This window comes from Gopherus evgoodei, chromosome 18 (genome assembly GCF_007399415.2).
Source record: "Gopherus evgoodei ecotype Sinaloan lineage chromosome 18, rGopEvg1_v1.p, whole genome shotgun sequence".
Taxonomy (NCBI): Eukaryota; Metazoa; Chordata; order Testudines; family Testudinidae; genus Gopherus; species Gopherus evgoodei.
This window is the reverse complement of record NC_044339.1, coordinates 7984003-8000298: the sequence shown is the minus strand read 5'-3', so window position 1 is coordinate 8000298 and position 16296 is coordinate 7984003. Positions and strand designations below refer to the sequence as shown.

General features: G+C 44.1%; 2 protein-coding genes across 3 annotated transcripts in view; one reads left to right on the top strand and one right to left on the bottom strand.

Moving 5' to 3' along the window:
* CAPZB (capping actin protein of muscle Z-line subunit beta) overlaps positions 1–16296 on the top strand; it is a 106536-nt gene that overhangs the window by 85710 nt on the left and 4530 nt on the right. For both annotated transcript variants that reach the window (XM_030537255.1, XM_030537254.1), the window contains exons 5-8: positions 917–1058; positions 1566–1682; positions 14506–14571; positions 15797–15873. In XM_030537255.1, coding sequence (XP_030393115.1) covers positions 917–1058; positions 1566–1682; positions 14506–14571; positions 15797–15873 — 402 coding nt within the window. The remainder of the gene's footprint in view (positions 1–916; positions 1059–1565; positions 1683–14505; positions 14572–15796; positions 15874–16296) is intronic.
* The window catches only part of SLC66A1 (solute carrier family 66 member 1), a 46972-nt gene continuing 31687 nt past the window's right edge, over positions 1012–16296 (bottom strand). The window contains exon 11 of the mRNA XM_030537251.1: positions 1012–1085. The gene's annotated coding sequence lies outside the window, so the exon portion shown is untranslated. The remainder of the gene's footprint in view (positions 1086–16296) is intronic.

Below are 16296 nucleotides of genomic sequence, written 5' to 3'. Positions count from 1 at the left end.
TCTGTGCTGAAATAAGTTCAGGATCTGTCAAGTCTATGTACTATCTGTGTTGCTGTATGGGTCACAAACCTCTTACAAGCAGACTTGGAGTGGCTGGACACATCCTGTATGCGCTGTCAGGCCTAAATCCTGAACATAAACTGGTTTGACTTTGTGTAAAATGTCATCTCAGGGATCTGGCCTTCCTTCAATCACTTGTGTTCAAAAGCAGAGGTGCATTCTTTTCAGCCATGTGCTGGGATGTTTTTGTCCATCCCAGCAACACCATATGCTCCAACTGTCCATGGATACCTGGCACAGCCTGTCGGGCCACCCCAGAGATTTGTATTCAGAGAATTGAGCCAGATCTGGAAACTTCACTACACCATGCCTGGTGTGGTGCTATCAATGGCAGTGACCCTGGCTGCCTCAACGGTCCTCTGTAGATTGTTTGACTGGCCCTTCGTTTCTAAGAACTTCGGTTTCAGTCTAACTCTGATAGCAGTAAATCAAAATGTCAGCTTTCTTCGCACAAACTTCAGACTGTAGTGTAAAGTGACCTATCTGTTCCCTTTTGTCTTAATTAGCAGACTTTGCTATAAAAAACTCCCAGACACTTTCACTATAAAATACAGCCCTTTCTTTCAGCTTGGTTTGTAGCTTGCTCTGTAGCAGCTGTTGCAGTTAATTGGAATTGGAGGATTAGTTCGCTCAAGTTGGATAGATATCCATAAATAGCTGTTTCTCACTAACCTATGTAAGGCTTTTATTTTCCTTAAGAGAAAAGTACAGTCGTTTTTATTAAAATGAATTACGTAAAATTATGAAAGCTTAAGTTCTTGGGTATCTAGTAGGCTGTCAACAGCAGTCTAAAAAATGTTCTGGAATCTGGGAACTTTTGCTTATCTGGGATCTTTTACTGGCTCTCTTCTTGCAGGTATTTTGAAGGTGGAGTCTCCTCTGTCTACCTCTGGGATCTGGATCATGGCTTTGCTGGTGTGATCCTTATTAAGAAAGCTGGAGATGGATCAAAGAAGATTAAGGGATGCTGGGATTCCATTCATGTGGTAGAAGTTCAGGTACATCCTGTGAGGCAGCTGATATTCCTAAATGAAAACAAAAGCCAGTTAATTCCAGACAAAAGGCGTACAGGTGCTCCGCTGAACAATGCAATGTGATGTTGGGGCTGTGTAAACTTTTCCTGTATTCATTTTTGAAAAGTCCCTTAAGCAATTTGGATGAAGATAAGTCAGGGCTGTAATCAAAAAGATCTCAGAGACTGAAAATATGTTCTTTTCTGTGCATGTAACCATGAGCTTTTTTTAATTTAAACGTCTGCAGATAGATATCACTAATTAAGTAATAAAAGTGGGCCATTGGGGAGTAAATTTCTTGAACTAGATTTGCCTTTAGGAAAGTGTTTGTGAGAGAGCATTTTAAGATATAAAACATTGGCTTCAGTCTGGCCATTCAGCTATGCTTTTCAGTCCTGTGGCTGCTGATGTGACTCCCCCATGCTTTGCCAGCTTTTAGGTTTTATGTTTTAACTTGTCTCTCCATCTTCTTTTCCTCCTCTTCCCTTTCAGGAAAAGTCCAGTGGTCGCACTGCCCATTACAAGTTGACCTCCACGGTGATGCTGTGGCTGCAAACTAACAAAACTGGTTCCGGTACCATGAACCTCGGAGGAAGCCTTACCAGACAGGTACTACAATATACTAGCATTTGAGGATACGTCTGTGAAGGGATAAAAGACGCACAGCATGGCCACAGCTGACTCAGGCTCACGGGGCTTGGGTTGAGGGGCTAGAAATTGCTGTTAGATGGTCAAGCTCAGGCTGGAGCCTGAGCTCTGGAACTCTCCATCCTTATAGGGTCCCCAATCCAAATGTCTATACAGCTATTTTTCTTCGGCCCTGGAACCCAAGCCTGGTGAGCAGAGTCAGCTGACCCAGGCCAGCCACAGCTTTCTTTTTTTTTTTTTTTTTAAATCCCTCTGTAGACATACCCAGAGTCTTACAAGCTCAAGGCATCACCTTTATTATTTGTATTGCAATAGCACTCAAAAGCCCCAGTCAGGATGAGAGGCCCCATTGTCCTAGGTGCTGTATACACCCGGGGGTTCTCCTGCCATCGCAATTCATTAAGACAAGTAACACTTTTCAATGCTTATCCTGTTACCATATGAAACTTCTCTTGATGGTGGTAACATTCTTAACAAAAATCATAAATTCAGTAGGAATTTGGGTTTCCTTGTCAGTCTTAATGTGTTTGAAGTGGCCTTGCTGAATTTTCACAGCTTCTACTTGCATGCTTTCCTGATTAATATTATTTAGGTTAGATATTACATAACTACAGATGGACTTGTTCATTTTGCTCATGCCTGCCCTTACAAGATCTGGCGCATTATAAAAATGTCTCTATCTAAAGCCAACCTGGCCCGTGAGATTACTGCTGTATCTTGCATGTTCTGTAGAATTATTTTGTTTGTTGATTATAATAACTTTCTTTGCATTTTTCCTAAGACTTCAAACATGCAGTACTTGTAGAAGTGTGTTTGGCTGCTGCTGTACCTGAATGTTGTAAAACAAATCCTGTTGATCCGTCACTTTAATTGTTGGTTCTTCACACCAGCATTTTAACTGCATTGCCTTTGCAGAAAAAGGTCAATCTTTTGGGAGTAGGGTGCCCAATTTATCTCAATAGTCATAAGTGTGGCTGTCGAAGGCACATTTTATGGGCAGTAGTGGTTAATTGAAATACTGATGGTGGCCAGCAATTCAGCTCCACAACGAGAATTTCCAAAACACACATTGCCTGTGATAAGGCAGCCAGTGCGTACTCTGAAATGAATAGAACAGTTCATATTGCAGTGAGTATCTGTGCCAGGTGTAAAGGCGGGGAAAGGGGATGTATCCACATAGCAGAACTGAAGCACTGTGTTGCTATTGGAAGCACCAAAAATTTGCCATAGACGTGCATTATTTTTCCCTGTTGATGTTGCAGAAGAAAATGATGGGAAAGCAAAAATTTGCGTCTGGAGACATTGTGCATTACATACTGTTTAAAATGTTAATACTTGGGTTTTGATGACTGGGATAAATAATTATCACTAGGCCTTCTTGATACTTTCAATCTTAGCTGTGGAATGGAAACCAATGATTTGACTGTGGCCATGGCCTTGCACTGCATGACAACTCATGCCAAGGAAAACAATAGCCTGTTGAGTGCTTGTCCTCAGTATCCCTTGGCCTGCACTTACTAGGCTTTGTTTGGTTGGACTTTCACTCTCTGAGCTTTAATGAGGAAATTCATGCTTCTGTCGTCATTTTAACAGCAGATCATGTAATTCATATGTGATGCATTAAAGCGGAGGCCTGCTTCCAATGTAAGTAACTATAAAAAAGCCACTAGGGAAATGATGCACTACTTCTGCACAAACAATGGAAAATTCTGAAACTCAAATTAGCTTCAGGTCTGAGATTTTTTTGCTCTACAAATGCCATAGTGAATAATAACGTTGTCAGAATCCAGTGCAAATGGATTATCAGTAAATCTTTTGTCTCTTCTGAAGAGCTACCATGCTGCGTGTGCAGGAGTTCTGACATAGTTGTCTGTCTGTCTGTCTAGGGTATCGTGCATAAGCAGTTTGCTTTAAGGTGGCTGGAGTTGTCAGCTAGAGTACTTTTCTCTTCATGCTTTAAACCCTGTGTATCCCATCACCTAAGGGGGTATCTTATGCCTAGGAACAGCACTATATATTTTCCTTGGTAGGCTTTTTATGCAGTCTACCATAAAGTTCAACATGTAAAATCATGTTTTTAATCGAATCAGGTCCTTAATGTCAATGGAAAGATCCAATTTTCAAGATACTGTAGTTTAGGGTCACCAGTATAGTTTTGAAATAACTTTGGCTATTGTTTTGGTTAACTCTCCATTTAAATTAGTACTATATTTGACCACCTTGAGGCCTGAAACAAGAATAGCAGATCTGTCCTTGTTTCACTGCAACCTTCTAAGTGTTCACTAGCTTCAAAATACTCTGTCTTGTGATTTGATGCCAGAGAAGTTTTTGATGCCTCAAAAGGGAATTCTGCCAAGAGTCATAGTTTGAAACCAGTTTGGTCTCCTTGTCACACATTGTGTACTTTCCACCAGTGACTACCTTGGAGGAAGAAGCGGGTGCAAAGGAACAGCTAATGTAATGCCTCCAAATTTACCTGCTCTGGCAGCTGCAAATAGCTGGGCAAGTCTCACATTGAAATGTTACGGTGCTGTGCTGTGGGAACCATGTGCGGTTTGGAATGGAAACACTTGCTCCTCGCTAATTCCCATTCCTGTTGTCTGTACTGTGCCTGAGGTTACTCTTGATGTGGCCAATTCAGCATTACTGTTACATGCCTGGATAGTGGGGTCAGGGAGTTTTTCTTTCTCAATTCTCACATGGTACTCTCTTCTGCAGCCATTTCCCATTGGCAGAGTATTGTTGCCAAGCACAGGAACCATATAAATCCTGCTCTGGACTTCTTCCTTACTTTTGTTATTGCTTTCATCTGGATTCCTTTGTGTTTCTTTAGAATAGTGGGTCTCTGCGTTTCTGCTATAGAATCCTATTGCTGTCCAAACTGCTTATGTATTTGAAGGGTCACAGGTTATTCCTGAAAAATGTATATTCTAGTTTGAGAAGAACTTTCTGTTTATTTTCCAAATTATTTTATTATGAGTGACTTTACCCAAGTCATTTCCTGAGTGCCCTAATCCAACCTTTAGAATAATCTGGATGTTATACTCTGGCAAAATTATATTGACAATAAATATGTAACCCATTGTGAATTTAGTGACACTGTAACTTCACTGTGAAATATATTTGCATGACACTCTCACTGCGTGGCATACCTGTTCTTATCCATTGAAACAAGAATCCTTGACAGCTCTAAAGGTTTTGCTATTTAAATACATATTGCAATTCTGCACCACTCCATATGCCACAACAGTACTTTTTTTGCATTTATGAACTGTCTGTTTTTAATATTTGGAGGTGGTTATGTAAGATGAATTTTTAAAAAATAAAATTTGCAGGGGAAACTTTGCTTTGCTTCTGATTGGAGAGAGGAAAACATTTTTTGTTTCTTTAAAGTTGATTTGATGCATCTCAAACCAAAAATGAAATATTTTGTTTCAAACAATGTTTGTTTTGAAATTATATTTTTTTACTGTAAGAAGATTGAAGTTGAAACAATGTTTTGATTGACTTGATCAGAAACTTTTTGAGCTTTTCCGTTTTGTGAATTTTTTTGAGATTTTTACCTTTTTCCTGATTCAAGATGGGAAAAACTATTGAAATTACAAAAATTACTGTAGGAATAAGAAGACAATTTCCTGAATAGCTCTATATTGTTCCATGATCCACTGATTATAATTTTCAAGTAGAAGGTTAGAAGGTGACTTTGTAAAGGTGCTTCATAAAGAAATCTGTGCAGAACAGCCCTTCTACTTATGTATCGGCTTATGCAAGGGAAATATAGACACCCTCTGATTCGTTGCAGAACTAGACTTCTGTTGGACTGAAAGGAGAAAAGATAGACTTTTGCCACCAGAATTCTTCCACAAATGGCATGAAATGTCAGCATGAAAACTTTATTTTTGCAGTTGCCTAAACCAGGATGCAGTCCCAGGCACTTTATGTTCTGAAGACAAGCTTGGACGCAGTTCAAGAGAACTCCAAATTAAAGCAGTGCAGGCCAGGACGGAGGAAGTAACTTCCAGCTTCACATCCGACACTGGCAGGCTTCAGTAAATATGAGGGCTGAGGCTGCAACTCAGAAAGAGACAGAGTGAATCAGTCACTTATATGTAGGCTGCATTGACTGGGAACGACAGAAGGAAGTAGTGCACAGCTGAAAGTGAAACAGGCCATCTTTAAATTACAGATAAAGGTGCAGCTCCTACAGGGAACAGAAAAAATACCAGCTGTATTTAGGTCAAATGCTGTCCTCCAGTGGATACAAGTAAACCCCATACATGTTGAGGTCTGATGCTGGGCAGATGCTGTGTGTTATATCAGTTTCTGACAGACATGATGGCTTTGCCTTTTTTTACACATTGGAAATGCTTGTGGAGTGTGATAGGCAATGTGTTTTTGGGGTGGGGGGAACTGAGGTGTGATTTCAGCAGTCTCCACTTTTATTCAAGGTAAGAGCAGCTTGCTCAAACTTGCTCCAGTTTATGCAAAGTAGGTGTAGCCTTCAGGCTCCTGGCAAATAATCAAAATAGCCTTTGGTTGGGCAAAGCTTTGATGCTCCCAGCTTAGAGGTAAGACTAACAGGTGCCTTTCTGAGACTCTTATGCACAAAGAACCTGTGTGTTTTTTGTTAAGTGAGGTTGAACATTGCAAGGAAGTGCTAGTTTGCTGAGAAGGAAGCTGGCTCACAAGCTATAGTTTATCCACATCTGGAGGTGTGGGAAGGGAAGAATATAAATCTGTGGGGGAAATGTAGCCTGGGATTTCAGATTAAAGCACTGCAGATGTGTGTGTTGATTTTCAGATTTGAAATACGTAAATAGTGAAGGTGGAACATTTGCACTGCTAAATGAAGGCTGGTCTGTTGCAAGCTGAGCTTTCCCTGTGTTCAGGAATAAGTGCCCTGTGATATATCGCTGTGCAATAAAACACCAGCACAGACATTCTGCCATTTATCATAATAGGAAAATCCTCCCAAGCTTGGGCTTTGCAATTAGGCAAGCCATATATTTTAATCAAATAGAGCTTTCATGTAAAGGCCTATCCCACTGATTTCCAGATGTTGTAGAACGAAGTGAGAAGTAGGGGAATGTATTTCCACCAGAGGGATCTTAAAACTTGTGGTAGTCACAGACCTTGTGCCTCCCCCTTAGCAGATGCCCAGTTTCCTAAATGTGCTGTCTCTGGAGCAGGGAATCGAACCAGTATTTATTTTGGTTCAGTTCAGGTTTGAGTTCAATTGCATTCTGTGTATTTGGGTTTCATTTCAATTCAAGCCACCCAAAAAAACAATTCAGTAACCGCTTTGAACTGGTTCAAAACATATTTCAGTCTTATTGGAAGTAAATTTAAAAAAAGAGAGAGTTGAAACTTAAAGTTGAAACTATTTTGATTTTTGGCCATTTGTTTATTTTTATCTTTAACTTTACATGAGTTTTCCTAGTATTTTTCTGTTGCCAAATAAAAACGATTATTTTTCTATGAGGTATTTATTTGAGCAAACTAGACAGCTTCCAGTGTTCGCTCTTTCATATTGGGTGTTTGCAGTGAATGGATAAATTTGAGTTTGGGGAATGGGCCCTGCCTCAAGTGAAATATCTGGAGGGAGAAGCTGCTTGGGGATGGGTGGGAGGAGGCCTGTCCTAAGGGGGAGAAGGGTTGCAGACCCATTACCTTGGGCCTGGAGAGGTATTCCGGGACCAGGGAGCATTCCACCTCTTCTCTCCCTGGAGGGAGCCTCAGAGCGTTCTTCTATCCAGCAATAAAAGACCCACAGCACAAAGTTTCAGAGCCCGGGTCATCTGGCTCAGGCTCGCGGGGCTAAAAGTAGCCGTGTAGACATGCAGGCTCCACTGGAGCCTCCCATCTCCTCAGGTTTCAGAGCCCAGGCTCCAGCCTGGACCCAAATGTCTACACGCCTGTTTTTAGCCCTGCAGTCCGAGCCAGCTGACTTGGGCTCTGGGATTCGCTGTGGGTTTTTCATTGCTGTGTGGATGTACTCAGAGGTGGTGGTTCAACCGCTGTGCCCTCTGGCTGCCTCATGTGGTGTGCAGGCAGCTCCTAAGCTTCCCCTCTCCCTATTCATGGGCTGGCCTCCTTCTGTTCTTCTTTGAGCGTTTGTTCATGTCGATTCCAATCAGGTGTGCGCACGTGCACAGTAGCTGGAAGATTTTTCCCATAGCAGCATCCATCGGGTCAGTCCAGGCGCCCCCTGGAGCTGTGCCTTCATGGCGCTCAATATAGAGCCCTGCTGATCCTCCACCCCCTCTGTTCCTTGTTATGCCAGCGACGGTGACTGGAACTTCCCCTAGCCCTTGCTTTAGCAAGCGCATTCAACTCCAGTTAGTTTATCTTAGTATTTAATAGTTAGTAGTTAGAGTTGTTGGGGGTTTCTACCCTTCTTCTGACTCCCTGAAGCCATGGTGTGCTGCAGTCCCGGGGGTTTAAGAACTGTGTGGTCTGCATGAAGCTCGTGCCAAAAAGTGATCCACATTCCTCGTGTTTATGATGCCATGGGGAGGGTCACCAAAAGTATTGCTGTAAGATCTGCTGCAAGTTCCACCCTAGAACTCTTAAAGAGAGGGAGCAGCGGCTTAAAGTGATCCTCATGGAGGCAGCTCTACGTCCCCATTCAGACCCAGGCTCGGGACCGGGCTCCTAGCACTTCCTCCTCAAGGCGGAGCGCTCCGGTGTCATCGTCGAGTTCGGTGCCAAGAAGGGACTCGTCCTGGGACGCTTGGCATCAGGACGGTGCCGCAGAAGAAAAAGAAGCTTGCCAGTCAGTCACCCCCGGCTAACACTAAGGAAGTGAGACCCCAGGCGAGCCACAGCTCGAGATCCCCAGACGAAGCAGTTGAGTCCAGGCCCCCCATGTTCACTGGTCTCTACCGGCCAGCAGCTACCACTTCCTTCGATGCTGGAAGCTTTTGAAGCTGCTCTGGATCTGCTGCACCTTACAGCGCCCCTCCTAGTAGGGAGCAACCTCTGGCGGTCCCACCCCGCCCCCAGGTGTAGTCAGGAGGGAAGTTGGCAATGATGTCCAGGCATTCCCCCTCTCCACATCCTTTGGCACTGGCCCACTGGGACAGAGAGCTTAGTTGCTCCAGGCGTGGCCACCTCAGTGGCAGAATCCATCACAGTGGCCATTTTGGACCCCCTGGGCCTTTTATGAGAGCCAGGGAGGGATCCACGGGCACTGCTTCGCAGAGCCTTCAGTGACCTCAGCCACATTAGTCCCACCGTCACCCATGCAGCTCAGTTCAGCGCCTGCCCACATCCCAACGCCATCAGCTGCGTCACCATTGCTGGCACCAGTGACTCTTTTGATCTTGGCACCAATAGCGATTTCAGGTCATGACGGACAATACAACAGCAATGTTCTATATCCGCAAACGGCAGGGTGTACGCTCCTCTCCCCTGTGCCAGGAAGCCCTCATGCTGTGGGACTTCTGTGTAGAACATTCAATACACCTGCACGCATCGTACCTTCCTGGGTTACAGAATGAGCTGACAGATCACCTCAGCCACGAGTGGTCCCTTCGCCCAGACGTCATGATTTCAATCTTCCAGAGCTGGAGCTTTCCCCAGATAGACCTATTCACCACACGACACAACAGGAAGTGCCAGCAGTTCTGATCCTTCCAAAATCACAGCCCAGGCTCCAGCGCAGATGTGTTCCTCTTCCCGTGGGGAGGTTATCTCCTATACACCTGTCCGCCCATACCACTCGTTCACAAAGTACTCGTCAAGATCCAGAGAGAACAAGCTCATGTCATATTGATAGCTCCAGCCTGGCCCCATCAGCACAAGTACACCTCTCTCCTAGACATGGAACCCCCAATTACTCTTCTGCTCTTCCTGGAGCTTCTGACACAGGATCACAGTCGTCTTGAGCATCCGAATGTTGAGTCACTTCACCTCATGGCTTCTCCATGGTTGGACCTGATGGAGCTTTCCTGTTCATACCAAGTAAGACAGGTCCTCCTTGACAGCAGAAAACCCTCTACAAGAGCCACATACCTTGCAAAGGGGAAGAGATTTTCAGTCTGGTTGGCACAGCACCATTTGTCCCTGATGCTTGCCTCAGTGTCACTTATTCTGAATTACCTCCTCCTTCTGAAGCAGCGTGGGCATTGGTTGTCATCAGTGAGGGTGCACTTAGCCACCATCTCGGCCTTCCACCTGGGCACAGAGGGTCACTCTGTGTTTGATAACCCTATGGTCAGCAGGTTCTTAAAAGGGCTCGACAGGCTATACCCTAGCATCCGTCAGCCTGTCCCTGCTTGGGACCTCAACCTGGTCCTCTGTAGGCTCATGAGCCCACCTTTGAACCATTAGTGACATGCTCCCTACTCTTCCTCTCTTACAAGATGGTGTTTCTGGTAGTGATAACCTCAGCCAGGAGAGGCCTGAGCTCAGGGCTCTAACATCAGAGCTTCCCTACACCGTGTTCTATAAAGACAAAGTTCAGCTCAGGCCTCAACCTGCTTTTCTCCTGAAGGTTGTGTCGCAGTTCCGCATCAGCCAGGACATCTTTCTCCCGGTGTTCTACCCTAAGCCGCATTCCAGCAGCAGGGAGCAGAGGCTCCACTCTCTGGATGTCCGCAGGGTGCTGGCCTTTTACATCGAGAACAAAACCGTCCAGAAAATCGGTCCAGTTGTTCGTGTCATTGGTGGACAGAATGGAAGGTAGCCTGTGTTGTCACAACGCATCTCGTCACGGATCGTGTCCTGTATTCATGAGTGCTACAACCTGGCCGGTGTTCCCGCACCCCCAATCGCTGCACAGTCCACTACGGCGCAGGCGTCATCAACAGCGTTCCTGGCTCAGGTTCCCACTCAGGAAATCTGCAGGGCGGGGATGTAGTCCTCGTTCCATACTTTCGCCATGCACTATGTGACTACCCAGCAGGCCAGAGATGATGCAGCCTTCGGATGAGCAGGGCTCCAATCAGTGGAAGACTCTAACCCCCACCTCCTGAATTTGGGCTTGAGTCAACTGATTGGAATCGACATGAACAAGCACTTAGTAAGAAGAAAAAAACATTTTTTCAACCTCTTGTAACTGTTGTTCCTTGAGATGTATTGTTCATGTCCGTTCCAATACCCACCGTTCTATCCCTCTGTCAGAGTAGCCAGCAAGGAGGAACTGAAGGGGTGGCAAGTCAACAGGGCTCTATATTGAGCGCCATGAAGCCGCGACTCCAGGGAGTGTCCGGACCAACCCAACAGATGCTGCTAGGGAAAAATCTTCTGGCTACCCTGCACATGCACACACCTGATTGGAATGGACATGAACAACATGTCTTGAAGAACAACAGTTTCGAGAAGGTGAATAATCATTTTTTCTCCTTGAACAGAGGCAGGCCTTTCTGGTAGCATTCTCATGCATGTTATTTTATAATGAAAATAAGATCACAGTAGTGTGTGGTGTGGTGTTTTGTTTTTGTTTTGTTTTTATAAATAGTCAGCTTAAAAAATGCTGAACTTTTATTCTAACAAGTAACACACTTTTTATTTTTCTTCCCCAGTTCCAGTTCAGGTTCAGTATGCAGGACAAAATGTATGTTCAGGTTCAGATCCGACTTGAGTAAAAATACTAGTTTGAATGGGTTGCCCTGTTTGCTACATGCGTAACATTTTGGGGTACAATAGAATGGATGATATTCACTGGTAATTGCACAGGGAATTCCTTCTGCTTCTTCATGTGAATTTGTCAGACTTTCCAGTTGTCCAGTCACATAATAGCTGGGAGCGGGAGGGAGGGAAGAGCATGCATAGACCAGCAGGGTGCAGAACTGGTTTACCATCACAAGATGGGTAGTTTAAGGCTTTGAATATACAATTCTGGGAAAGAGGAAGGGCATATTTAGGCTGCACTGCTTGAATAGGTACATTTGAAGGCCATGCACAAACAGAAATCTTCAGTGGAGTTCTGCAAAACTAGCAGTATTGGGATATGTGACGTTTACACCCTCAATTTTACTTTGGGGCATCTGCTTTTAATTTAGAATCAAACTTAGTAGAAACTGCCTAGTTTTGCTTCACTTGGTGTCCAAACATTTAGACATTTTTCCCACCTCTATCTCATTCTCTGCCTGCTGGCCCAGGCTTGTGAACCTTTGGGCAAAACTGGTCATTTTAAATCCCCTTAGAGAAGTTTGCATTGCTCCATTCCACAATAGCTGTATACATTGATTGGGGTTCTTCAGAGTGACATGGATAAATTTTCTTCAAATCTTTTCTACTATTCTCAGGGACACTCATGATGGACCAAAATACTTATCCAACTTAGATTTCTCTTTCATCTTATCTTCTTTTCCTGCAAATAACCTTGCAAAAAGTCCAGACAGCTGCTGTATTCTGCATGTGAGACGTCCCAAGTCTCCAACTAGCTATCCGGAGCTTAATATACCCAGAAGAGCGAACTTCCCTCAGAGTTGGACTTGCAGCAGATGTCTCGGGAAATGAGGCAAGGAAGCCAGCTAGTGTGCATCTCAAATGGGAGAGGAGTGACTGAGACATGTAGATGGGACTTGGCTCATTCTGGAGTATTAACTTTTTTTGACTGAGCTCATTGGCAGATGGGGAGTGACAGTGGGAAGACGAGCTGCTTGTTAACATCAACTTGCAGAATGGAATTTCCCCTCCAAAGTAAATTAACCCCCTTTTGTAGCAGCTGTAGGCTTTCTGCTTGAAATCTTACATTAACAGCCCACTGAAGGAGCCTTTTAAAAGAAAAAAAGCTGCTGTTTGTATAACATGGCTGCGGACTGACTCCGAACTCCCTTAAAACAGCCTCTCATAACATCTGGGCTTCTACAGCACATAAAAATGTTTTCCTTCTGGCAGCAGATTTTATGGAGACGTAATAAAATACGTTTTACAAAAATAATTCTATTTTCAGATTGTGTTTTGCCAGTGAGCGGGGCCTGTCCAGGTGTGGAGGAGATGCAGTGGGGAGCCTGTGGAAGTAAATCAACCATTGCCAGTGCCCCCAGTGTCCCAGATTTGGTCAATTTACTGATGGCTCCCCCAGCTTCACCATAATGTGTGCTTGTATAGTTCAGATTTATGTTCATCCTCTCCGCAGTCAGATCCTTTTTCTAGGCAACAGGTCTCTATGGTATGTAAACAATCTGACTGTGTAATCTAAGGGGAAAATGAAACTTTCTTCTTCCCCCCTCTCTCCCTCCTCACCTCCCAGGTTATTTTTTGCCTTCAAGGCTCAAACTTAATTAAATGCACCTCCAGGCTTGTTAGACACTTAACTTAAAAGGAGAAATCTGTAGCTGCTCTAGATTTCCAGACTAGACCTTGAGGAAGGGACAGGAACAGATGGATAAGAGAATTCAGTGGGTTACTGAAACTCTCTGATGAATCCCGTCTACAACATCATCTTTGTTTTTATGCCTTGTCAGCACATCTGTATCCGTTGCCTGTCCTAGGACTGATATTCACTGGTTGGCAGCATATCTGCATTTAGCGAGAAGAATTTTCACCTAAGGCAGCAGAGGATCCAATCTCTTCAGTAGCACCACAAGTTTACAGATTACTTGGGGCCCGCTGTGGTCTCCAGAGGAATGCTGCCTTAGGTTGCTTTAAGTAGAGGCAGAGCTTGTAAAGGGAACATGGCATTCTAGTGTCAGCTTTAACTTACTCTCAGTGGGGAAAGGGGTTCAAAGTCTCAGTTGGCTCATTGCTGTCCCCTGTTCAGACTTCCCTAAGCAGGTGTTCTACAGTGCATAATTGGGGATTTTATTCATTAAAACAATAGCATCAGTAATGGGGCTTAACTTTGTCTTGGTTGCAGAAACTTCGTGTTAAATGGTCAAAGTGTTAACTCTATGCGCCTTGCAAAGTAGAACCCTCCATGCCAAGCACTTAGTGTCTAAAACACCTTTGCTCTTTCTAATAAGAGATGAATTTTGGTGGAACTTCCTATTTCTGTGTGCGCCTGAAGTCTGGTAGCAGCTGAAGGCTGGCAGTAATCTAAATTATCTCTAATTTTAGCAGACTGCTGTGGTCTTTCCTTCCCAAACCATAGCAGCTTGGGACATCCACAGTATTCCTCCCACTTCTGTTGGAAGATAAATAATTTCCAAAGTGCAGATAACTGGGAAGATCTGAAAATACTGAATTTGCTCCCGTATGTGGTTAGAAATAGGGCTGAGATGAAGAATAAAAAACAGCTTTTTTTACAGGGACAGACCCCAGATGTTAGACTCACAGCTCCTTCCAATGTGCACCTCATCAGTAGCTCCATTGTTCTATGAATCCAGACAGCTGCTGTGTTCCCCTTCTTTCTGTCCCCATCAAAGAATAATTGCATGCATTGTGTATCTACTGCAGCCACATCATGGCCAACTCTGCAATATACATTTATCCCCTTTAGAGATGATAGGTTAGTGCTGGTGCAAACAGAAAGGGTCTCTCATGGTACTGTGCGGTTACTGCGGGTGAAATGGGATTACTGAGAAACGTTTAAAGGAAGCACCAACATGACCCTGTCTCCAGCCTGGGGATGGCTTGTTCTTCATGTGAGATGGTTGCTTGAGTTGGCTGGTGTACTGGTAACTAATGAGATTTGTACTTTTGGGGTTTCCCATTTGGCTAACAAACCATATGCATTTTATACCTGACCTTATTCTGAAAAAGGCTGCATTTACTCTACAACTCTGGCATTTAACCACATTCTCCCATCCCTGCTGTTAGTATGTGGAACTATCGTGTATCCCTTCCCACCTTGTTTCTCCATTACAACTGGTTCTGTTTCTTTTCTCATCAGATGGAGAAAGATGAAACTGTGAGCGATTCCTCTCCACACATAGCCAATATTGGACGCTTGGTAGAGGTAAGTACACTGGGACCATCGCAGCTCTAGTAACTTACGTTGTACCGAGGCTAAATTTCCCAGCCATCTTTGCTGTCTGAGTTAAGGCGCTTTGTGTGCTTCACAATAGTTCTTAGCTGTGAAAGGTCCTTCCTGCACAATTCTAGTCACTCCTTCCTTACCTCTCTTCCCCCACTCAATACAATAATAACCTTCCTGCAAATGAAATGGCCGTGTCCTTAGTATTAGTAAACACTTTCCCACCTGGAGTCACTTACAGAGTCATTGTTTTTGACAGAATTACTTAAAGCCATGCCATAGTATACCGCGCTGCCTTTCAGCTGACATGTCAGCACGTAGGAAGTGCTCATTAAGCGCGCTGCAGTTGTTTTTCACAGCACTTGACTTAATTGCAATTGTCAGTCTTATCCTCAGTGTACTAAGAGTCAAGGATAAGATTGCATCAGTTGCTGGAAAAGGGGTGTGGAGCAGCACCTGGTGGCTGTTTTACCACATCATATTCTAGAAAGAAACTCTTATCCTCATTGATTTCAGGCTTCATAGTCACTTACTTTGGAAGGAGGGGAGAAAATCCTTAGTTAAATTAGTGTGCGCATAATACTGTTGCTAAAGACCGCCAGACACTCAAAGCGTCAAGGATAAAACACACTTGATTTTGGGCCTTTTGTCAGAGGAGGGGTTTTCAGTGATTCAGGCCAGATTGAAGTTTTGCTGGGGGAGAAAGTTATCACTTTGAAACATATTGCAGTTGTACCATTAGCCACCAGCTCGGAGAATTCAACTTTGTTCTGTAGAACCCTTGACCTCTTGGGTTCCTTAAATGGCTGACTCAGAACCTGGGAGTTTGTTCTGTTAGGGATTGAAACTAATAAGAGGGGGTGGATGGGCTGTCCTCTTTGCAGCGGGATATAAGCAAGGAGTTGGATCCCTGAACAAAAACTGCCCTCTTGTGGTCCTGGACAGGTATTTTGTGTGTGTAGCCTTCCACCGTAACCAGGAGCAAAGCAAATCCTCAGACACTAATGTGAGCTGAATCTCCAGCTGTTAGGAGAAGTGGGGCACACAGGCTGACGTGAAAACTTAAATAACAGGCTGCAGTGGGCCAAATCATGCTGTGGAAAGCATTGTATCTCAGTACAGTCAACTGAGCCGGTGAAAGGGTAACTTCTAATAACCATAGAAACAACTGCAGTGATTAATAGGCTGGCTTCTCCCTTTCTTCTAGGACATGGAAAACAAAATCAGAAGTACGCTGAATGAGATTTATTTTGGAAAAACAAAGGACATCGTTAATGGGCTGAGGTAATGGACCATCCACAGCTGGCACTTAGAGCTCACTTAGCCCCTCTCTCTCTCCCCCAGCAGCACTTGCAGTATTGTCCCACAGTCAAACAGTGACTGGCATTCCTTTGCTAGAACTTTCCTCCTTTCCTTTCTCCAATTAGTCACCTCATTGTGTTTGGGAAACATTCACTAGTAGTGGTGTATTTAGAGAACAGTCTCTTACACCTTTTGATTACAGGAATTTGCAGCTCTTTAACCCCTTGTTCCCAGTTCAAGAAGAGCACAATTAGGTACTGTAGCTTGATGAGATTATTTTTTAATGGGCAGCTTAATCATTTAGATGGGAGAAGGTTGTATACTGGGTAACTAAATTTTGACTCGTAGACCTAAACTTATTCTTACAAATAATTCTCAAATGCCAAACAATCATAAGGAACTGGC